At 57.2% G+C, this 10,987-nt stretch overlaps 1 protein-coding gene across 4 annotated transcripts in view; it reads left to right on the forward strand.

Moving 5' to 3' along the window:
• SGSM2 (small G protein signaling modulator 2) overlaps positions 1-8,945 on the forward strand; it is a 43,094-nt gene extending 34,149 nt beyond the window's left edge. For all 4 annotated transcript variants that reach the window (XM_015118211.3, XM_015118212.3, XM_015118213.3 and 1 more), the window contains 8 exons: positions 143-325; positions 2,593-2,979; positions 3,241-3,365; positions 3,848-3,930; positions 4,495-4,604; positions 5,472-5,568; positions 6,940-7,107; positions 7,336-8,945. In XM_015118211.3, coding sequence (XP_014973697.3) covers positions 143-325; positions 2,593-2,979; positions 3,241-3,365; positions 3,848-3,930; positions 4,495-4,604; positions 5,472-5,568; positions 6,940-7,107; positions 7,336-7,424 — 1,242 coding nt within the window. In that variant the 3' untranslated portion in view covers positions 7,425-8,945. The remainder of the gene's footprint in view (positions 1-142; positions 326-2,592; positions 2,980-3,240; positions 3,366-3,847; positions 3,931-4,494; positions 4,605-5,471; positions 5,569-6,939; positions 7,108-7,335) is intronic.
• Positions 8,946-10,987: the final 2,042 nt, after the last annotated feature.

Here is a 10,987-nt window from a genome sequence, read left to right on the forward strand (position 1 = left end):
CGGCAGGGCAGCTCGACCGCCCTTACCCCGAGGCCCGTCTTGAGTCTGAGACTCAGGACCCAAGGTCCAGTGCAGGCCCAGCTCCTGAAGGGGAGGGCCTGGTGCACGCTCCCCCCATGGTCGTGGTGTGGTCTGAGTACAGGTGGATGCAGTGGTGGCAGCGAGGTACCAGCAGGTGTTGGCAGAGTGGAAGGCCTGCGAGGTGGTGGTGAGGCAGCGGGAGCGGGAGGCCCACCCAGCCACACGCACCAAGTTCTCCTCAGGCAGCAGCATCGACAGCCACGTGCAGCGCCTCATCCACCGAGACTCCACCATCAGCAACGATGTGAGCCACACGGGGCCTGGAGGGTTGGGGATCTTGGGTACCACCCGCGTTTTATGCACAGTGATCCTGGGCACCAGCCTGACCTCTGGGAACTGGTGGGGCCCTGCGAGAAAGGCCTAATGTGGCTGTGTCTCATTTTCTCCAACTGGAAATGGCTAACTGTGCCTCTACCATCTATTTCTCTGGGTATTGTAGGAATAAAGTGAGAGAGTGCATTGTGCTCAGTTTTAGCCAACTAGAGGGAAAGATGGACTTACTGGGATTTAGGGAAGCCCTCCTCCTTGTAGAAAGACCTCAAAGCTAGCAACAGGCAGTGCTGGGTTCTAGTCCCAGATCTACTACTGACAAGATGAATGTTTCTGGGCAAGAACTTCCCGTCTTTGGGTCTCAGTTTCCCCTCTCCACCCATATCCTCTGACTGTAGAGGCTTCCTGAGAGCTGTGGGCCTGAGAATAGGGGAGCCCGTAGAGCAGCCCCATTGGTGTCGACTGGCGAGATCCTTCCTCCCACGGTGTTGCCTCTCACTACACAGGACTATGCCAAGCTCGCTCAGAGCACGAGAGAGTAGCTCTTTCCGGCATCACTCCTGCCTTTCCAACGGCAAGTTCTAAACTGTGACTGCCTGGCCCAACGAACACTGATAAGTTTCTTTTTTAAGGACACTTCCTTTTTTTTTTTTTTTTTTTTTTTTTTTGAGATGGAGTCTTGCTCTGTCGCCCGGGCTGGAGTACAGTGGCTGGATCTCAGCTCACTGCAAGCTCCGCCTCCCGGGTTCACACCATTCTCTTGCCTCAGCCTCCCGAGTAGCTGGGACTACAGGCGCCCACCACCTCCCCCGGCTAGGTTTTTGTATTTTTCAGTAGAGACGGGTGTTCGCCAGGATGGTCTCGATCTCCTGACCTCGTGATCCACCCGTCTCAGCCTCCCAAAGTGCTGGGATTACAGGCTTGAGCCACTACGCCTGACCAACTTTTTTCTTTAAAATTGCCTCTTTATTGTGTATTCTTGTTACTTTACTAAATCCTTACTAACATTAACAGAAAATGCAAGTTGAAGGAAGTTAAATCTAACTGGCTGGGTGTGGTGGCTCATGCCTGTAATTCCAACACTTTGGGAGGCAGAGGTTGGAGGACTGCTTGAGTTCAAGAGTTCAAGACCAGCCTGGGCAACATGTGAAACCCTGTCTTTACAACAAACGCAAAAATTAGCCGCATGTGTTAGGGTGCGCCTGTGGTCCCAGCTACTCGGGAGGCTGAGGTGAGTGGACCACTGGAGCCATGGAGGTTGAGGCTGCAGTGAGCCGTGCTCCCACCACTGCACTGCACTCTAGCCTGGGCTATGGAGTGAGACCCTGCCTCAGAAATAAAAAAAAAGAAAGAAAGAAATAGAACTAACAAGGCACATTCTCATTTCCCATGTGCTTTGTTCTTAATCCCCTATTCAGGAACACATTCTCCCTCTCTCTGGTTTTGTAAAAATCTTAGTCTGTGCCACTGCCCGGCTGCTGAGCTCATGGACAGCAGTAGCCTTCCTCACTGGCATATCCAGTTGCCACAGAACTGTGGCCTTACCCAGCACTTCATGCTTCCTGCCCAAAGTAGAAACTGCTTTTACCGTCGCTTTCCCTACATGGTCAAAATAGAGAAAGAAAAATCCCAGAGTCTCGGTGCGTCTCTTCTCTTCCCCGTGCCTTGTCCACGGTGGTGGACTGTGTCTAGTCGGTAGAACGTTTGCTTTTCCTTCTTACGTCTCCCCTTGCCCGAGGGCTAATGGAGCTGACTAGGTACTTGTCACAGAATGCTTCTGTCTTGTCCTGCTGAACATTCAATACTGAAACTAAGGAAACACTTGTTTTTCCTAAAACCTTTAGCCTTCTGTCCACCCAGGGTGTCCTGGCAGCCACACCAAAACACTAAGGACGTCCTCCTGTTCTCATGATTTTAGGCGTTTTGAGCATGAGACTTAGTTCAAACTGGCCATTGAGCGTTCGGCCCTCTGGCTCCCTTTCTTCCCTTCAGTAGCCACAGGAAGACCTGGAGCTGTTGCTTCGAGCAGGGCTGAAGGCGGCGTCTTCATGTTTGGCCAGAGGCTGCTCTCCGTGGCCGGCTGGGTCGGAAGCTGGCTTGGTGCTCCGTGGCAGCGACGGTGTTGGGGGCTGTGGTGGGAGAGGGGGTGTGAAGAGTTTTGCATTCCAGCTCCCTTCTGGCCGAGGCGGCTGCGGGAAGGTGCTAGAGTGAAGGTGGAGCCGCCCTGTGTTCACCCACCAGGTGTTTATCTCTGTGGATGAACTGGAGCCCCCGGGGCCCCAGGACCCCGAAGATTCCAGACCAAAGCCTGAGCAGGAAGCAGGAGCCGGGACTCCGGGCACCGCTGCGGTGGAGCAGCAGCATTCCGTGGAGTTCGACTCCCCAGACTCAGGACTGCCCTCCTCTCGCAATTACTCCGTGGCCTCGGGCATCCAGTCAAGCCTAGATGAGGGGCAGAGCGTAGTCTTCGAAGAGGAGGACGGCGGCGGGGAGGAAGGCTCCAGTGGGCTCGGCCCTGCAGCTCACACTTTCTCGGAGCCCCAGGATCCCAGCCAGGAGAAGCCTCCTCAGGCCGGAGAACTGGAGGCGGGGGAGGAGCTCGCAGCTGTGTGTGCAGCTGCCTACACTGTGCGTACATGCCCCCCAGGCGCTGTTCCCAGCCGCCCAGAGGCCCTCCTGACATCCCAGAGCTGGGGAAGGGCTGGCAGGGTGGAAGGCGGGGTGCCCTGACTGCCCTGGAAGGGAGTTCTGAGCCCATTTCTCAGCATCCCCAGAGGACTCGCTCTGGTCTCGGGATTCCCTGTTTTGCTGCATTTCTTGGGGCACATTCTGTCCCCAGCCTGGGAAGGGCTGCCCGGTCTCATGCCTGAGGGCCCTCCCCTCTTCCAGATAGAATTACTGGACACTGTGGCCTTAAACCTGCACCGCATAGACAAGGATGTGCAGAGATGTGACCGCAACTACTGGTACTTCACGCCCCCCAACCTGGACAGGCTCAGAGACGTCATGTGCAGGTGCCTTGTGGGGCGGGGCTCAGGGTGGGAGGCGGGACCCTGCCCCCGCACTCTGGCTCCCGCCAGTTACTCTGAAACATGAGGTCCGGAAGGTGCCCTGCTCCTCTCTCCTGCTCCTGAATCACACTTGGCTCCCCCTGCCTGGAGAGCTTCTTCCCTGCAACACCCCTTCCCCGCCCCTCTTCATCCTTAGGTCCACCGGACTCCCCTTCAGCCGCTTCTTCAGGAAGCTGTCCCTCATCCCCGCCCCCGCGCCCACCTACCAGGCATGACGGCCTTGTCTCTCCCTAAGTCCTGAGTGCCTTGGGGGGGCCTGTGGGTTGTTCCCCATTGTCTCCCTGTGGGGGGTGCACAGTACATGGCTTAGGGTCAGGGAAAGGCTGACTTCCGGGCGGCAGGTGGCTCTGGAGGCCTTTTCCCCAGGGATCCGGAGGGAGGGAAGAATGGGGCACAGCCACAGTGACTCTGCCCCTACCTTTCAGCTATGTGTGGGAGCACCTGGACATGGGCTATGTGCAGGGCATGTGCGATCTGCTGGCACCTCTCCTGGTCACCCTCGACAACGGTGAGGGATGAGGGATGAGCACCTCTCCCGGTCACCCTAGACAACAGTGAGGGATGGGGGGACGTGGGACTGGGCGCCTCTCCCGGTCACCCTAGACAACAGTGAGGGATGGGGGGATGTGGGACGCGCACTTCTCCTGCTCACTCTCGACAACGGTGAGGGATGGGGGACATGGGACTGGGCACCTCTCCTGGTCAACCTTGACAACCGTGAGGGATGGGAGGACGTGGGACTGAGCACCTCTCCTGGTCACCCTCGACAACGGTGAGGGATGGGGGACGTGGGACTGGTCGCCTCTCCTGGTCACCCTTGACAACCGTGAGGGATGGGGGACGTGGGACTGGGCACCTCTCCTGGTCACCCTCGACAACGGTGACGGATGGGAGACATGGGACTGGGCACCTCTCCTGGTCACCCTCGACAACGGCGAGGGATGGGACATGGGACTAGGCTGCAGAAGCTGGAGAAAGGACGAGAGGCTGGCCAGGTCTGGAAGAGCAGGAATGGGAGCCAGCCCTGTCCCGAGTGTCCTGCCCTGCCAGCTTTACCCCGGTCTCCCCTCAGATCAGCTGGCCTACAGCTGCTTCAGCCACCTCATGAAGAGGATGAGCCAGAACTTCCCCAACGGGGGTGCCATGGACACCCACTTTGCCAACATGCGCTCCCTCATCCAGGTGAGGCCGGTTGCCACCCACGGGCACGGGAGCAGGCAGAGCCGGGCTTGTCCATCGTCCACAGGAAGGCTAGGGAGCTTTCCAAAAACATACTTCACATAGAAACTTAATTTCTTTCATTTTAAAAGACATAGTTTTGGCCAGGCAAGGCTGCTCAGGCCTGTCATCCCAGCACTTTGGGAGGCTGAGGCGGGCGAATGACAGTCAGGAGTTCGAAACCAGCCTGGTCAACATCATGAAACCCCATCTCTACTAAAAATACAAAAATTAGCCAGGCGTTGGGGGGCGCCTGTAGTCCCAGCTACTCAGGAGGCTGAGGCAGGAGAATCGCTCGAACCCGGGAGGCGGAGCTTGCAGTGAGCCAAGGTCGCGCCACTGCACTCCAGCGTGGGAGACAGAGCGAGACTCCGACTCAAAAACAAAAAACAGAGAACCATGGTCTCAGTGTTAGAACTTGAGGAGGAGTGTGTGTGAATGCTCGTGCCCATGAAAGCTCTGGCGAACAGTAGGGGTTGCTGATGACATCAGATACCCAGAAAATCGTATAACCCTAAAAATAAAGCAGCCCTGAGAGACGGGTGATGGGAGGGGTAGCAGGGAGCAACCCAGCCTCCACAAGGAGATCCAAGGGGGAGAGAGTGCACCGCGGGGCACGGGGCAACAGACAGACCCACTGCCAGGTCTGGGAATCACACCACGGGGCAACAGACAGACCCACTGCCAGGTCTGGGAATCACACCACGGGGCAACAGACAGACCCACTGCCAGGTCTGGGGATCGCGTGCATCCCTGGGCGTGAGCGGAGGGTGAGTGGTGGCCAGAGAGGAAGCATCAGCTCAGGGCTCTCCCTTTTCCCACCTACATAAGATCCTGGACTCAGAGCTGTTTGAGCTGATGCATCAGAATGGAGACTACACCCACTTCTACTTCTGTTATCGCTGGTTCCTGCTGGATTTTAAGAGGGGTAAGAAGTGGGTTGGATCATGGGGCTGAGGTGGGGGCAGTAAGAGCTCCCTCTTCCCCAAAGCCAACAGTTCTCAATCCTAACCGGACCTTGGAACCAGCTGCGGAGCTTTAAAAAACTACGAGTACCCTGGGCCCCACCCAGTCCCAGACTTACTAATTGTGGCTGCCTGGGCCTGTGTGTTCTTAAATGCCCCCTGACCAGACACAGTGGCTTATGCCTGTAATCCCAGCACTTTGGGAAGTCAAGGTGAGAGGACTGCCTGAGCCCAGGAACTTGAGACCAGCCTGGGCAACATAGCCAGACCCTGTCTTTAATTTCTAAAATAGAAAGAAAAATTTTGGCTGGGTGCAGTGGCTCATACCTGTAATCCCAGCACTTTGGGAGGCCGAGGCAAGTAGATCACTTGAGGTCAGGGGTTTGAGGCCAGCCTGGCCAACATGGTGAAACTCCGTCTCTACTAAAAATACAAAAATCAGCCGGGCGTGGTGGCGGGTGCCTGTAGTGGAGGTGAGGTTACAGTGAGCTGAGATTGTGCCACTGCACTCCAGCTGGGGCAACAGAGCCAGACTCTGTCTCAAAAAAAAAAAGAAAAAGAAAAGAAAAAATTAAAAAGAAAATCTCCCAAAGTGCCACCAGGGTTGACAATTACAACTCTCATAGGTCATGGTTTGGGGAACTTTCTTTTTTTTTCTTTTTTTTTTTTTTTTTTGAGATGGAGTCTTGCTCTGTAGCCCGGGCTGGAGTGCGGTGGCCGGATCTCGGCTCACTGCAAGCTCCGCCTCCTAGGTTTACGCGATTCTCCTGCCTCAGCCTCCCGAGTAGCTGGGACTACAGGCGCCCGCCACCTCGCCCGGCTAGTTTTTTGTATTTTTTAGTAGAGACGGGGTTTCACCGTGTTAGCCAGGATGGTCTCGATTTCCTGACCTCGTGATCCGCCCGTCTCGGCCTCCCAAAGTGCTGGGATTACAGGCTTGAGCCACCGCACCCAGCCGGGGAACTTTTTTCAAACCAAAGCATTCCTGAGCACCAAGATGGGAGGCCCGTGACGGAGCTGCCCGGCTGAAGTGCAGGCACAGAGTCTGCAGGAACTCAGTGTGCAGAAATTACCCAAGAAAAGGACAGGGCCTTGGTATGGGGTACAGAACCCCCATTCTTGAGCCAGGCTGTGTCATGGAGAGAATCCCAGGACTTTGGCTCCTGAAGCTCTGACTCCTCAACTGGCTCCATTTAGAGGCCCTATGAGCAGCCAGCCAGGCCAGCCAGTGTCAGCCCCAGCCTCAGCCCCAGCCCCAACCGCAGCCTCAATCCCAGCCTTAGCCCCAGACATGCGGCTGGGACAGGTGAGCAGCAGCTGCTTACTATCCCCAGAACTGCTGTACGAGGATGTGTTTGCTGTGTGGGAGGTGATCTGGGCAGCCAGGCACATCTCGTCGGAGCACTTTGTCCTGTTCATCGCCCTGGCCCTGGTGGAGGTCTACCGAGAGGTCATCCGCGACAACAACATGGACTTCACTGACATCATCAAGTTTTTCAACGGTACGAGCTGCTCCAGCCATCCCGGCTGCCCCCAGCAGGGGTGTGGAGGCCCCCACCTCTGCCCTGCACACAGTTGGAGGGTTCTCAGGAATTCTGGGGGCCCTTCCCCAAAGGCAGGGATGTCCAGAATCTAGCAGAGCAGATGGAAACAGAGCAAGGTAGTCAGCCACCTCCCAGTCTGCTGCCCTTTCTCTGGGCCTCCCTACAGCTGTCCATGTTTCCCCCCAGAACGCGCTGAGCATCACGATGCCCAGGAGATCCTGCGGCTCGCCCGGGACCTCGTCCACAAGGTGCAGCTGCTCATAGAGAACAAGTGAGCTGGGGCCAGGAGGCAGCAGCCGTGCAGAGCCTGGACCTCGGGCGCCTGGGCTCCGGCAGGGAGAGGTGCAAGGGAATCACCGCCCAGACCGCCCCAGCCACCAGCCGACCCCACCTCTGTTCCTAACAAAGTGACTGTGAGCCTGGGATCCGACTCCCAGCAGTGCTGACCCTGCAGGGCAAGCCAGGGGCCAGGATGCCCTCAGATCAGGGCCGGGATGGGAGCGGTCAGCCTCAGGGAGCAGCTGCCTTGGGGGACACACCTACTCTGCTCCTCTCTCAAACATCTGGGAATAGTCCCACTGCCACCTGCGGCCTCAGCCTGGACTGTGGCCCATGAGTGAACCTGGGGCCCCATAGGATTAACAGGGGCTACAGTGGCCTGGGCCCTACTTAGCTGGGGTGGCAGAGGGCGAGAGGCTCTGTGCTGCGTCCCTTCTGAGGGTCCCTTTGCAGCCCCAGTATACTGTGTGTGCACCAGCCCCAGCTGGAGCCGCCAGAAATGCTGCCGGTTTAGGCATATGTCCTGGGTGCAGGAGGCCTGGGGCGCCTTCGGGCCGCTCCCCTGAGATTCTGGGGCAGTCAGACGATGTGGGCCCTGGGCGGGAGCAGCCCACCTCAGCAGCACTGCCACTGCCTTTGGCCACCTGAGGTGACCCCCAGGCCTCCCGGCCCTGTGCAGTGTACCTCTGTGTATCTGTACAGCCTCACTCCTGCCACCCCACCCTTGCGTTCTGCATTAGGTACTTCTCTGAAAACCACGTGTAAGGGACGCTCTTGCCAGTGGATGATCTGGAATGCGACCGGAGCACTTGCTCTGAGGAATCCCAGGGTGATTGTGTAGGGGAGCAATCTGGTCTCCTCTCAGGGACAGGCCTCAGTTCTGGGGCAGCCCATTATCTGTCGCAGACATCTGCTGTGTCCCTGGGGCTGTGGAAGGCAGGGGATGCATGGGTGTCCCGTCTGTCCCTGGGGAGAAGCAAAGCTAGCTCTGCCTTCCACATGCATCTCAGGATGCCAAGAGGCCTAGGAACCCAGAAACCCCCTGGAGGAGCTGTGTACACGGGGGTGCCCGGAAGGGCACAGCTCCTGCCCCCAGGCCTAGGCATGCTGCTTGCTTGGCCATCCCCACTTCCTCCTCCACCCCAACACATGCAGGCTAGGCCTTGCCCTGGGACCTGGAGGCCCTGCCTGGGGCTGGGGCCTGTCCACAGCCACCAAAGTCTGACAGACTTTCTGCATTTGAGAAACATGATAAAGGGCCCCGCAGCCCTTCTGCACCCAGGACAGCCTGCCCAGCCCAGCCCTGCCCCCGAGCATTGCACAGCCTGTCTGGGGGCCAGACCGTCCCATTGTCCATCCTTGTTGTCCATGAGTCCTTGGCCTCCACCAAGCACGTGTGGCCATTGTGTGCCTGCCTTAGTAACTCTGTGGTTTTGTGAGGAGCAGAGTGTGTATGGTTTTTGCCTCAGAAACTATACTCTTCTGTGTAACAGACCAATAAACAGCATTTGTCAACACTGATGCCTCCGGGACTGGACACTGAGAGACCACATGCCTTCTTTAAGCTCCACAGTTGGCCAGCCCCAAAAGGCGAAGACAGCAAAAAGAACTAAAGTTTCCAAGAGAGAGGTACCCCAGCCGCCAGTCCGGAGGGTGTGGGCTGGTCAGGAAGTCAGGGTGATTTGATAGCCAAACCTCAAGTACTCAGCACCCTTCAGGGGACCTTACCGCAGAGTCATGGCCCCATCTCACGATGACCAGTGGCCCCTCTAGCCTGTGGATGAGAGAAGGTCCCTGTCCCATCCCTACCCCCTGCCTGCCCTCCTGACCAGGCTGCAACGAGAAGCTGGAGCTTGACTACGCCACTGCAGCCGGTGGTGACGGAGCTGCCCTGTGGCTCTCACCCCCTGAGCACTGTCTGAGAGGCCTGAGGCGAGTGTCAGGAGGAGTCAGACCCTGCTGAGCGATGGACAGGCCCAGCTGTAACAGGTCTCCACCTCTCTTCCTGCCCTTCCCCAACCGGAGTGCTACTGGTCCCATCGTCGATGGCTCCAGGGAGAAGACACCAGTCACCCAACATGTTTTCTGTTCTAGAGGACACTGGCTTCCTGGACATTAGGGCGTGTTGTCCATTCACTGAAAGCTAAAGACCCCCCAGCCCATGGTCCTAGCAGGCTGAACCCAGCGTTATTTCATGTATATATACACACATATATATGTGTGTGTATATATAGAGAGAGAGAGACAGACAGACACAGAGTCTTGCTGTCTCTCCCAGGATGGAGTGCAATGGTATGACCATGGCTCACTGCAGCCTTGAACTCCTAGGCTTGAGCGATCCTCCCAACTCAGCCTCCCAAGTAGCTAGGGCTACAGGCGCACCACCATGGCTAATTTTTAAATTTTTTTGGTAGAGGCAGAGGCTCACTATGTTGCTCAGGCTGGTCTTGAACTCTGGCCTCAAGTAGTCCTCCCACCTTGGCCTCCCGAAGAGCTGGGATTACAGGCTGGAGCCACTGCACCTGGCCCTGAACCCAGCTTTTAGGAAAGAATACAGACTAGTGGCCAGAGCTGCCCAAAGAAACCAGTTGACACAGAGAGCTCTGGGGCCAGGGAACTTGATGAGCCCCTCCGGGGAACACCCCCCACCCGCCAGCTGACTCTGTTGCTTGGAGGAATCAGAATTCCCTTTGCTGCGACCACCTAAAGGGAATTTCACCTAGCCTGGGAGTAACCCAGTGCCTTCACACACTTCCATCCTGCCCTGCTCCCCCAGACTACTGGACTGGGATCCTGGGACCAGAGGGAATCGCGAAGCCCAAGCCACGGAACAGCTGGGGGCAGGAAGAGCAAGCGGCACAGCGGGCTCTCGAAACACCATCTCGAGCAACCTTCGCACTCTGGAAAGTCAGGTCTCTTACAGAACAGGAGCTGGTAAACGGACGCACCTGGATTCATACTTTATCCTGACCACAGGCCCCTTTCTTACAAGCTCCACCTGAGCTGTGGGTGAGGGGGAGCCTTGAGTACAGCTTCTGCCTAAAGAGTTAGTGACAGCCCTCAGATGACAGCCAAGTCGTCACTGCCAGGGGAGGGTCTTCATTCGTGTTCCCAGTGGGCACAGGGCCTGGCACAGAGTAAGCACCCAGGAAGGGTTAACCCTCACCCTACCGCTTCCCTAAAGCGGCACTAGTGGGCCAATGGACGTGACCCAGCTCTTCCGGGAGCTACCAGCAGAGGGAGCCCGCGTCTCACGAGTGAAAAGGGCAGGCGCAGTGGGGAGGGCTGGATTCAGAACTTTCATTTTAAACTTTAAAAAATTTTTTGAGACCGTCTTGCTCTGTCTCCCGGGCTGGGGTGCAGTGGCAGGATCTCGGCTCACTGCAGCCTCCGCCCCCCAGGTTCAAATGATTCTCCTGCCTCAGCCTCCTGAGTAGCTGACACTACGGCACCACCACGCCCGGCTCATTTTTGTATTTTTAGTAGAGACGGGGTTTCGCCATGTTGGCCAGGATGGTCTCGACCTCCTGACCTCCGGTGATCCGCCCGCCTCGGCCTC

This window comes from Macaca mulatta, chromosome 16 (assembly GCF_049350105.2).
Source record: "Macaca mulatta isolate MMU2019108-1 chromosome 16, T2T-MMU8v2.0, whole genome shotgun sequence".
Lineage (NCBI taxonomy): Eukaryota > Metazoa > Chordata > Mammalia > Primates > Cercopithecidae > Macaca > Macaca mulatta.